This window comes from Propithecus coquereli, unplaced genomic scaffold, assembly GCF_000956105.1.
Source record: "Propithecus coquereli isolate 6110/MARCELLA unplaced genomic scaffold, Pcoq_1.0 Scaffold215, whole genome shotgun sequence".
NCBI classification, from domain to species: domain Eukaryota; kingdom Metazoa; phylum Chordata; class Mammalia; order Primates; family Indriidae; genus Propithecus; species Propithecus coquereli.
This window is the reverse complement of record NW_012146634.1, coordinates 2,735,096-2,747,777: the sequence shown is the minus strand read 5'-3', so window position 1 is coordinate 2,747,777 and position 12,682 is coordinate 2,735,096. Positions and strand designations below refer to the sequence as shown.

Below are 12,682 nucleotides of genomic sequence, written 5' to 3'. Positions count from 1 at the left end.
TCACTTTAGATGTATTTTTATGTTCTGAAACCTTGAATGTGGACCCTTTTACCATCCACTATTACCACAATTTTTGTAAAAGAAAGTCCTCTAACTTTCCTAAATAGGAAGTACATAATGTTAGAATAAAATCAGTCCTTAAAGTCTTGACTGAATTTAGCTGTATTTAGTATTTTTAAAAAGCTCTACCTTGACCTGATTTTCCCCATTTGACAAATAACTGACAAAAATCTCATCCACCACTGCTCAAGAAAATCTTATAAACATGTAAGGGGAGAGCCTCTAACCCCATGAGGTCTGGAGTTGCCCAATTCATGAATCAGTCTGCTCAAATAAACTTCTTAAATTAAAAAACAAAATGTAAGAGATGCTTACTGTTGATTCTCAAATAGATTCCAGAGATAATGTGCTTATTTATAATTATAGAGAAAAAAACACAACCATAATCGATTTCATTGTCTATTTGTTTCTTAGAGTAGAAAAATAAGTATGATGAATAACCAAAAATAATGTATCCAATTTTTTTTCCTGATGGTTGTTCCTAAATAGACTATCTTCCCAAAATCCATGACTACCCTGTTGTATAGGAGATGGTTTTCCAAGTGATTTCACAAGTTTCTGCTTTAACTTTGGTTTAAAAAAAATAAAAAGATAACTATATTTTTCAGTTTTTTATTTGACTTCAAAATTCATCTAAAAAAATCATTGCCTTAAAATGTAGTGATCTTCTAAAAATGGAATTTACCTCTATTTATGGGTTATACTTGTAGAAAAAGTAAATCATTTTAACTAGTGATTTAAATAAGTCCACCTGTTACTTTCTTTAATGCATTAGAAGCTAAAATGTATATTTCTGAGTTTTTACATATTTGCATTTTGTGCTAAATGTAACTTGTTACTAATTTTGGATCAAAGAGAAATTTAAAGGCAATTGGGATATATTCAGAATGAGTATGATGAAATGATCCTGTGGTTTAAGACGATCTTTAGAAGCTAAGACTAATGGCAGAAATCAAGATTTTATCCTTTATTAATAGGCATTGTGTTGATAGAATTTAGTGAGACTATTATTTTTTACATTTCCCATTGCTCTGAAATTTGAGAATGTGTGCTCTTAGATCTAATTCTACTTTTAGCCCAGCTTCATATGACCTTGTATCTAGTGCAAGAGCCCGAGGCAGTTTTTCTGTAACATTAGATTAGAATATTCAGACTAGATGTATTGAGGGAAGAAGGGATCTCAATTTAAGAACTGGGCCAAGGAAACAAAACAATTGGTTTGAAATATTTACATGCTGTACTTTCCCAGCAGAACATTCCAATTTCTAACAACTTCTCATACTGTTGTCCAGTGCTATTCATTCAATAAGCTTTTAACAGTTGTCTAGGCTGGGCATTATCAGGAAACAGGGTTGCAAAGAAGAATGTCAGAGGCTCTATCCTTACACTAGCTAGTAAAAACTAATAATTACAACAGAGTGAGCTATGAAAGCATTGAAAGTGAAGCAACTGTCTGTGCTTAGGAAAGCGTGGGAAGGCATCAAAGAGAGCAAAAGACGCAGCTTTGCTTTCCTTTCACCAGAGGAGCATGCTCTATTGTTTGATAGGTGGTATGCATGGGACTGGACCAACAGCAACAGAGGTGGAGAGAAAATTTTTGAACAAAAATAGGATACTGCCTCCTCATAGAATTCAAAGTGATTTGCTCAGAATAGGAGGTTATATATTATCTTAATTCTGTGCATCTTTCCTTCATTGCACTTATTCCAATGTGTATGTTTAGATTTGTTTTTGAGATCATTTAATGATACTAGACTGAAAGTTCCTTGAGGACAGGACCATGTCCGTTTTTCTTTACAACTGTGTACTTCCTAGGGATTACACATATGGGACGCTGAATAAATGTATTCGAAGCGAAAAGTAGGAGAGTTCTCAGGAGAGTGTGTATTATTTATCCAATACTGTCATATGAGAGAGCCACTGAATCTGTGAAAAGCATTCCTTTCACCAGAGGAGCATGCTCTATTTTTTTATAGGAAATAACCCATTGAACTTTAAGGTGGCCAGAATTAACCATTTCCCTCCTTTTCTCTTCCTCCATTGGATGAATCATCCCTTTGCCCTTCATGAATGCAACCTTTTAATTACCGATTCAGCCTCTTTGATTACCTGGTATTACTACGATTATCTTCTGGTAACCAGAAAGGTCAATTGAAGGAATTTGGGGGTGTTTTGTTTTTTGTTAGCGATTATGCAGCTCTGCTGACTCTTATCCATCTGTTGCAAGCTATATCATTTGTGGAAGACTATCATTTGTGGAAGACAAATGTCTCACTTAGATTTCCCAATTACATTGCTAAAAACCTGACTTTATACTAATGAAATTCCAGTCTAATGTAGTAGACATAAGAAAGAATGCTCGCACTGTGAGTGAGAAGAAATTGAGGTGTGAGGACTTCTGGATTATTGCTGGGAAAAGAAATTATTTTTATGACATTCCTGGATATACCCTCAGAATTGTTCGCCCTCAATTCTGGTTTATCCCAGTCTCGCTGCCTAAAGCATATTCACACTTGCAAAGACTAGCGACGCCTGAAGCCAAACGCACCCCACCCCTAGCGTCCCAGCAGAGTCAGCAAACATCGAGAATTCTTTTCCGCAGCACACCCGGGAGTGAATGTAGAAGAACATAGCCACCATCTTGATTGTGGTTAAGCGCAGCGCCTGATTGGCGTCACTCAGCCCCAGTGCGCAAACGTATTAGAAGTACACTCTCCCCCCCTACCCCGCCCCGCTTCCCGTGCACGCGCTCGGAGCCCGGAACTCTCGCGAGAGAAGCGAGATTTATTCCTACGTACCGGGCCGTGCTGCTTATGGCGGCGCTGGAGAGGGGGCGCTGAGCTGTTGGGGTGAGTACGACCTCAGGGTCCAAATGGGGGTAGCAAGAGGCCAAACTAAGGGCGGATGAGAAGACCAAGACTAACGGGAAAGACTTCTGAGTCAAGGTGGGCACCCCCAGAGCTCCGGATAGGAAAGAGCGTACCCTGAGTCCCTACCTCGGGCTTTTTCATCCGTCCCGTGTTCAACCGTCTGGGCCTCACGTTAGGCCGCAGACTGAAGCGAGGAGTTGAGACCAGCGGGGCGCGTGGTGGTAGTGGTGGTGGTGGTGACTAAAGTGGGGGGAGGGAGCGAAAATGGAGGCGCCGACCGCAGCCAAGATGGAGGCAGAGGGTGCGGGGCTCGGACGCGGAGGCTGCTGGGAGCTGTAGTCTGGCCGCTTCCTCCTTTGTGGCTTGGCGGGGGGAACGGGAACTACAAGTCCCGGCGGGCGGGGCGAGGGGGTGGTGGCGCGGTCCTTTGTGTGAGGCTGGAAGAGCCAGAGACAGAGGAGAGGGGCCTACTGTGACTCGGGACCCTATAGTTTCCTGACTGTCACCTGCTTGGGGATCTGACTACGAGTACCAGAGCGCAGTGCGGCAGTGGCGCCTTCTTTGTGTATCGACTGAGACCCCGCTCCGTACAGGGGAAGTGCTTGGTGACATCTCCTTTCCCTAGCCACATCTGGCACAGTAGCGCGGCAGTGTTGGCATCCTTATTTCCAGTCGTCTAGAGCTTAGGTCTCAACACCCAGCCTTCCTCTCTCGCCACCCTTCGGCTTCTTGAGAAAGGAAACCAGCTCCTAATCGTTCAGGCATGTGGCTCTCACCCCTCTATCTTAGGGAAAGGGCGTGCGCTGTGAGAACTCGGTGTCCTCCCTGCCACCTCCTCTGGCTCTCATGGTGCAAGCGGCTGACCCACATTGTGCAATGAACTGCTTGGCTTCGTCATTGTATGTAGGGTTAGTTTTTTAGAGCCTTCAGTCAGAGACATGTTCGACGTTTTTACCATCCGATGTTTTATCAGTATGAAATGGTAGTGCCACGGGTTCTTTTGCCTTAAGATTTTCCCTTAGACGCCCAGATGGCTGCTCACAGGTGAGGCCAGAACGGTCCCTAAACGGGCTTCACTATGCCAAAGGAAAAAATATTTTTTGTTTTAACGTTGTTGGGCTAGTTAATTTTCCCATTTTGCACCTTAAATGAGTGAAAGAATGTGGTGCTTTTTAAACAGGAAAGAGAGGGGATGCTCAAAGGCACTGTGGTAATTAAATCTGTTTCTTTTGAGAGACTTAAATTTTTATCAGGCTGGTATGAATTAGCAATTCTTAGCCAGAGCTATCAACCTACTGTTTAACACATTAACTGCCATCCGAGTTGTATTTAACTCAAGCTAGTTTTGAGCCCTGGACCTCGCGAAGCATATGTAATTCACACATCTCTTCACCTTGTGAGCCGCGAGAACTATTTTTCAAATTGCATGTAACTCACAGAAAATAATAAAAAATAAATTTTTCATTAAATTAGAAAGGATCATTTTGTTTTCGAAGATTTTATTCTATTTTCATAATAAAACACCATGACCCCAAGGAAAAATTTTTATTTTCTAGTGTGTCAGTCAAGGTGTTAAAACCGTAAGTCCCAAATTATAGCCCACTAATATAAGCTATTCTATACCAAAACGCTGAGTAATTTTCGAGTTACTGGAAGGCAGAGATTCTCAATATTACAATGAAAGTCAGTATAATACATCCCTTAGTGTTCTTTTGGTACTGACCAATGATGAGTATCCTTAGTGCGGGTTAAGGAGGGAGTTTATGTACTTGAATAGACATGTACCTGAGTCCTAAAACCTAGATAAATATTCAAACTTGTTTCTTTTTAGCCCTAGGACGAAATAAAAAGGTGGTAGTAGTTTGAGTGGTTTTGCAGCTGCTCTGGATGTTTACCATCGAGATGAGTATTTATAGCAGCTGAGTTGAAAAGTAAAGTATTTGAGGCACAGAAGATAGGTTTTCCTTTTTTGTAAATAAGTTCTGACTTAACAAGTGTGACCTTTGAAGAGTGTGGTTGAAAATTCTGGTAAATTCCTAGCAAATGAAAATTGAGAATGTGAAAGATGACATGCAGTCTTGCTTTATCTCACCCATTTCCCTCCCTCCCATGTAAAAACACATGGTGTCTGTCCATCCTTTTTTGTTTTAAATCGTGCTAAAATATACATCACGTAAAATTGACTGTTTTAACGTTTTTTAAGTGTACAATTCAATGGCGTTAAGTACATTCCCATTATATGAGAGCCATACTTTCAACAGGATAGTTGAAACATGGAGATTCCTTTTGGGCAGATTTTTGAGGAGTTAAATTTTATGACTGTATTACAAAACAAAGTAAAAGTCTTGTTAAATAAACAGAATTGATGTGCTTTCTTAGCTTTGTCTTTTCAAAAAACAAAGAGGAAACCACTTTGATATCTTGGGCTCAAACTGTCTTATGGAGAGCTATTAAAACTTTCAGGATTTTCCATAATATAACATTACAGCTAGAAAGATTATAGTTCTGTTTTGTAAGGCTTGATAGCTAGACTGTCTTAAGTGGTGAAACTGCTGTGGTGAGAATGACTTGCAGTTAAATCCCTTGTGCCCATTCAGGATTTTAAAAATTCCTTTGTCTTGATATTAGAATGTTTCCCACTTGCATGTGTGAGTACCTAGTTAAAAACAAAACTTTTCTCATATCTAACATCTCCTTTTATGCTGAGGTAAAAATATCAGTGTGTAGTTGAAAACAGGTTGATCAGCAGTTTCCTCACATTGCACATGTAGGCTATCCATTTGTTTAAAACTAAGGCCAGTGCGTAACCAGTTAGTTATTTGCACTTTTCCTTCTCCAGTTTAGTAACTATAAGATTCTGCTGTGGCCAGGTCTATGCTAGATATTGCCTACTTTTTAGCCACATGTGGCTATTGTACACTTGAAGTGTGACTAGTGTGAATTGAAATGTGCTGTGATTGTTTAATAAAACTACATAGGATTTCCAGGAATGTAAAAATGTCAGTTTTTTAGATCGATTACCTGTGGACAGTAATAACATTTTGGATATAATCAGTTCAGTAAGACATTTAATTAAAATTAATTTCATCTGTTCTTTTGACTTTATGGTTCTGAGAAAATGTTCACTTGGTGTGCTCAGTGAGTAGTAAGAAAAAATAAAAAGAAAAAAAAATAGAAAATTATATATGTGGTTTACCACAATCTTTCTGTTGGACAGTGCTGGTCTGTGTTGTTCTCTGATGTGTCTGGAGCATTTCTTCAGCAGCATCTCACACTGGCATTTGTCCTACTTGAAAGTATTAGTGCTTCTGTAAGCAGTTAAGTGATAGATAATTACCTGAACAGCTACTGAGATACTTAAAATTAACAGCCTAGCACAACTGTTACTGCTAAGCATGTACAAAAAGATAGTTTCATCAATTTGATTTTCTTTTGTTTGCATTCAACATGTGATGACTTAGATTGTTTTAAGTTGGTTAATTATCTACACTTTATCATTTACCTTAGATCCCAAAATAAAAGTGCAATAAAACCTATTAGGCACTTCCGTTATACAAGTTATAGCAAAATGTGCCATTCTTGAACTTTAGTTAATGTATAAAGAAATATGAACTGTGAAGTTAAGGCAAGAATATTATTCATAATCAACTTCCCCGCACCTCCACTGAAAAATTATTTAAGAATGGCACTTTGTGAAATGTCAGACAACAGAGAACCTTTTCAATCCTGAGCTACCCATTTGGGTTTTTGTTTTTCCTCTTAAGGAAGAAGGTACTCCCCTAGAGAAGTTAGGTGGGGAGATTTTTATCAACTAGTTTAGCCTTTCATTAACATTCTCCCCCAAGTGAGTGCTGTACATACTTTGAAAATAATTTGTCAAAATGATAATGCTAGATAGTGTGATACATTTTAGATGGTTTACTTACCACATGAATGTATTAGTTTAACATGTATTAGTATTAATTTAGTGCTTACAGTGTGCCTGGGTTCTTCTAGGCCTTTGAGATAGATAAAGCAGTGAACTGAGGTAGTAAATAATAAAACAGGTGGTGATAATTTTAAAACAAGTGATGTAGGGAATAACCATTGGATTCAGTTCAAGTAAAGGAATTAACTTTAACTCCTGAAACAATATAATAGGTGATAATAATGACACTGTTTCCATGCTGAGCAAAGGAAAAAAGAAGTTGATTACTTAGCCGTCAGGGAGTCTCTCAGATCCGTGTTTAAATTGTTGCCTAGTTTTTTGATTAGTACCCTATGTTTCATATGACTTAAGTTTCTGGCTTTTGGGGAGATGAGGGGAGAAATGCTCCTAACTGCAGAGAGTTAAGGCAAAAGAAGTTGTCAATACCACCAATGAATGTTAATCCTGGCTTGAGTGGTTAACCAATTTTATTAAAATGCCTGATCAGTACCTTGGAGTCCTTCAGTAAGTTTTAATTTGATTGAAAAACATTTAGTTAACTATAGAAATCTCATAACTGTGAAGACACTAATTTAGCCACTCTCAATTATTCATGATTGTTGGTAGGTTCATTTGAGCTTTACTAGATCGTAATAAGGGCCTCATCAGTACCCAGGACTGGCCCTGCAATATTCCATATTTTAGATTCTGGAAGTCTCAATATTTGTGTTACTGCAAGACAAACTTGACAGTTCTTAATTTAATACACTCTAGATTGAGTTAATCCAGTTAAAGTTTTTCAAGATAAGTTTTTCCCCATATACATAGCCTTGTCCTTAATCTTGAGTTCCTTGGGTTCATAAATAGACCTAAGTTATTAAGGTAAAATCATTATACAAAGTCTGTATTTCTAAAAGAAGATACTGTTATTTCTTGATTGGATAAGTAAGCCCTTTATACAGTTAAAATTGGTAGAACTGTCTACACTTGAATTGTGTCCTCTTAACGTATTATGGATTAACAACCATTTACTAAATATTAGTTTCTGCTGTGGTTTCTATAGCAGCACTGAGTTAGGTCCTAAAGGGGACTGTCATAAAGAAATAAACTTAAGGAACAAGATACATAAACATGAAGTGAACAAAGTACAGAAATGATTTAATACCAAAAGCATTGATGCAGGCAGTGAACGCTAATGCCCCACTTAGTGGAAATGAACAAGGTAATGAGTGTCTGCTAGAATGGTCAAAAAAGGCTTTTTTGTCACCTTGAAGATAGAAAAATTGTATTTTTTTGTAGGGAAGACCCATATGAGCAAAGAAGGCTAGAATTCAGGAATCTCCCAAGAGCTGTATTTAAGGATTAGGGAAAGGAGTAGATGTATCTAGAAGAACTGGAAAGTAGTAGAAAGTAAAGATGGAAAGGTAGAATAGAGTCACCTTGAATAGTGGTTCTTAATCCTAGCTGCAAGTCAGAGAACATCTTTAGGGGTAGGGGGATTAAAAAAATATACCAGTGCCTGGGACCTAACCTATTACGTAGTTAAATTTAGAATCTATGTGTGAGATTTTTTAAGATTGCTCAGGTATTAGCATTGGATGGGTAGCCAAGATTAAGAAGCTCCCATCTAGGGTGCTGGAAAAATAACTAAAGATTTTAGACAGGGGAAATGAGGTGAAATTGGAATTTTTGATAGCATCAGTCTGGTGGTGTTATATGACAGAAAATGGAAAGGGTGAACACTGGAAATTGGTGAATGTATTAGATACCTGGGCTAAAATAATGTCTTTTAGGACAACAGATGGATACAAAAGATATCTCGAAGGAAATAATTTATACAGTTTGTAACACTGGGTATGGAGAAGGAGAGGGAAGAATCAGCATATTAAAGAAGTGGCTGTACCTCAAGCCAGTTACATTACTCTGAGTGGAGACTGGGTGAAAGGTGGTGGTGCTGGTTGTAACAGAGTCTTGCTCAGGGTAGAGTGCACTGGCATCATGACAGGTCACTGCAACCTCAAACTCCCAGGCTCAAGCGATTCTTCTGCCTCACCCTCCCAAGTACCTGGGACTACAGGTGCATGCCACTATGCCCGATAATTTTTTCTGTTTTTGTAGAGCTTGTTGGGGGGCTTCTCCTTGCTCAGGCTGGTCTTGAACTCCTGGTCTCAAGCAAGCCTCCCACCTTGGCCTCCCAGAGTGTAGGATTACAGGTATGAGCCACTGTGCCCAGCTGGCATAAGTATTTTTTAATGCTTCTCAAGTGATTTGAAAACCATTGCTGTAAGACATAACTAGTCTGGGTAATAGGAGAGTGATCTCAGTAAAGTTGAAAGATCAGACAAGTGTAACATTTGATTGATATTTGAAGTAACAGTATAAAGTCATGGGATGTTAGATGTAGAAAATGGCCAGATAAGCTATTACTGAGTTTTCATCTTGCATATGAGTAAACAAATCTACAGAGGTTAAATAATTTGTCCATGGTATATTGACTAGTATCAGTGACTGGAATTGAGCTTTTCTAGTCTAAGCTATTCACCAGCTCTGACGTCTCTCACTTGATAGTCCTTATTTCTGATGTTTGTCAAATATCCGTCTATCAGCATGTCCACCTTTTTCTTCTCCCCATATAAATCATTTTAGTTAAGAGCACCATTTTGCTAACATTTGAGTCAGTGCAAAATGATCATTCCTTTTACAGCTAATATAAAGCATTGATATTTATAAATGTTTTTCTTCTGTTATATAGACATTTCTCATCTACTTACTATAATAGCTCAAATGAGATTTGTTTTCCTTCACTAAGTCATTTCCCATAGGATTTCAGGACTTGATACCACTTTGATCAAAAACTAAGGCTCTCTGTTTCCTGTTACATCAAGTTGAAATGCTTCATAATCTGGCCCCACTACACCTGTTACGCCACATATCCCATTTCACTTTAACTCAGACCTCTGTTTTAGCCAGGCTGGCCTACTGATATCCTCTGAAACAAGCCACACTTGTTGCCACAGTCATTCATGCAGAAAACTTCACTTGAAGCCAGGCTTAGAAAATCATATAATACATGGTCCCTGCTCCCAATGAACTTAGAATTTAGTGGCATATTCTGGCTTTTGTGACAGTTCATACCTAGACTACTCAGCTGTTTTCTTCTAAAATTCTGCCTAATTTTCCAGATTCAGTTTAAATTCCACCCTTTAAAAGCTTTCTCTGTGTTCACCATGTTGCTTTGATGCACATACAGTGGCGAATAAACAATAAGTAGTATTTCTAGTATAGTATGTGATATAGTAGATACCCAGATATTAGTTTGAATAAATTAATTTTTGGCATTTTGTCCTGTATTCTGGTTTTTGTCCGTGTGTAACTCTCCTCAATAAGATTGTGAACACTCTGGCAGCAGAAACTTCTTTTATATTTTCCACAGAATCTGACACAGTGCTAGATGCTTATAAAATGTTTGTATTCCATTAAATATGCTGTATAACTTTGAGCTTATTTGGGGGTGGAAGGTCAGTAAGGACTATGGAATAATTTGGTGTGTGATACCAAAGGAGGTAGTTGTTAGTACTTGAGAGAGTACTCAGATGACATCAAATGAATGTGCTTCCAAGTTTCCTGCATATTATTTGCTTGACTAGTGATTCTAAATTAATGAGTTTGTCCTTCTTCCCACCCTCAATCCCTGATTCTTTTATATATGTTATACTTAATGTCTTCATTTTTTTTTTTTTTTTTTATCTCTAGTATGAAGTGTAACAGAACAGACTTTACCACCTGAAACTGCTGCTTCAAGTTCAGATCAGGCAAGGAACAAACCTCGTAACAACCAACAAGACCAAAGAAGAGTACACTTAAGTTGAAGACACAACACTTGATCTGAAACAAGAAGTTTGTGCCTACTCAACAGCTTTGAAAGAGCACTTCCCAACGCTGCTAGTAGTCTTTGTTTTCTTCAGTGCTGTACTGTGAGATTGCCCGGTGCAGCAGCAGTTGTATTCTTTATTAGCTTGGTAGATCATTTTCTCTCGCTTTTTTTTAATACTAGCAACTTTCATCCTTTGAAACGTGTGCTGAAAAAGAAGAATCAGCAAATACTACTGAAAGTGCAATATTTGGTTATCACTGCGAGGTATGTTTGTAGTTTCCTGTTACTGTTAAGAATCAATTCTATAATTCTGGATTTTGTAATTATAAAATCTTAATCTGTTCTCTTCTAAAGGTATTTATAAAACAACTTCTCTATTCTTAACTATATAGTATAAAAATATCAACACTAGATTAAGTTATTGTCTCTTGTTAGACGGGGACAATATTTATGGCCCAAACTGGGATTTTTCATATAAGATTATATTAATACATACTGGTCTCTTTTGATTTGTTGGTCTCTTAGAAAGAGAAGCTTCATCTGTACTATTTAGAAATTAAGGTTTCAGATAAGAATACCCATTGCAGTCTTTGTACAGGGATCTTTGAAACCTAGGTGATATTTGGTACTGCCTTCTCCAGTGTTAGGTTCTTGAAGGAAGAACCTTGCTTTATATCCAGCACCTATATGCTTGCCACTGGCTGGCGTACGGTGCATATTTGTGTATGGATGGTTGACATGCTTACTGTATTGTTAGGCATTACTAGTGCTGAAATAAAATAATGAATAAGATACTAATGGAATTGGGGTTTAGAACAATTTATTAGAAAATATCATAGTTTTAATATAAGCTGAAAGAGAGGTATTTATAAAGTGCTAAGAATATAACTGAAGGAGCAGTTCCCTTGAAGGGAAGGGAAGGAAAATGGTAAAGAAAGCCTACAGATAAGGGATGTTTGAAGGTGAGTAGCACTTTAAGAGGGAGAAGAGTCCTTGGTGGAAGTATAGAGGTGACAGATTTAGTAGATTCAGGGAGACCTGAAAGCACATGGTATATATTGAAATAAGTCCATCATGAACAGAGAATACAGTTTTGTTGGATGGGGAGGGTAACGAAAGGAAGACTTGCTGGAATCAGATTCTAAAGAGCCCAATATTTTTTACTTTATAGGAGAGCCGTTGTTGGTTATGAGCAAGGACTCAATGAATTTTATTTCGCCAAAAGTAAAATAGCTTTATTGCTTCATATTTTAAAGTACTATTACATTCAGAAGTGTGTCCTTAAAAGACAAATGGTGACACTTTTGAGGGATAGGCTGAGGAAGGGAAGAGCTGTTAAAAAATGGATATAGAGCATAAGGAAGATAAAAGCTAGGGTACAGGTGGAGAAAAAGGTAGATACTAGGTATGCTAATAGTAGAAGTGAGGACTTGGAGACCAGTCGAATGTGAAGGTAAGCCTGGAGAGAACAGACTCTCTCTATCCAGTTGTCCAAGGTAGAAACCTCTGTTCAGAGGAATAGGGAAGTTTGGGTAGGAACTCACTGAAATTAAAATACACTGGAAATCTGTTGTGTTCATTACATAGTAATCTGAAGTTGAAAATATGCTAGTATGGAATGTTTAAACAGTGGTTACCTTTGGGGGTAGGATTATGAAGAGCAATTTTTCTTTTTAATCTTTAGTTTCCAGATTTTCTAAAATGGGTAGAAATAAAGGAATTCAGAAAGGAGTCATAAGTTTGTAAGTAATAAAGGAAGAAGCACCAATGAAGAGAATGTTCAGAGAAATAGAAGTCGGGAAGAAGTGACAAAGAAGATAATTTCGAGAAGTTTGTGGTAAACCTTTTTTAAAATGCTGCAGAGGTCAAATAGAATGAGGAATGAAAATAGGTTCACTTACAAAAGCTTCATCACCATTTCAAAAAGCATTTAGGCCTTCATTTCCAATTTATTGAAGGATTGTGTAATAG

General features: G+C 37.9%; 2 protein-coding genes across 4 annotated transcripts in view; one reads left to right on the top strand and one right to left on the bottom strand.

Moving 5' to 3' along the window:
• Positions 1-3,561, bottom strand: part of SYCP1 (synaptonemal complex protein 1) — a 281,813-nt gene extending 278,252 nt beyond the window's left edge. Inside the window, exons 1-3 of the mRNA XM_012644589.1 lie at positions 3,463-3,561; positions 3,102-3,367; positions 2,786-2,954 (exon numbers count right to left, since the gene is read on the bottom strand). Of these exons, the coding sequence (XP_012500043.1) occupies positions 2,786-2,954; positions 3,102-3,367; positions 3,463-3,561 (534 nt within the window). The remainder of the gene's footprint in view (positions 1-2,785; positions 2,955-3,101; positions 3,368-3,462) is intronic.
• Positions 2,784-12,682, top strand: part of CSDE1 (cold shock domain containing E1, RNA-binding) — a 50,914-nt gene continuing 41,015 nt past the window's right edge. For all 3 annotated transcript variants that reach the window (XM_012644614.1, XM_012644613.1, XM_012644616.1), the window contains exons 1-2: positions 2,784-2,909; positions 10,591-10,975. The gene's annotated coding sequence lies outside the window, so the exon portion shown is untranslated. The remainder of the gene's footprint in view (positions 2,910-10,590; positions 10,976-12,682) is intronic.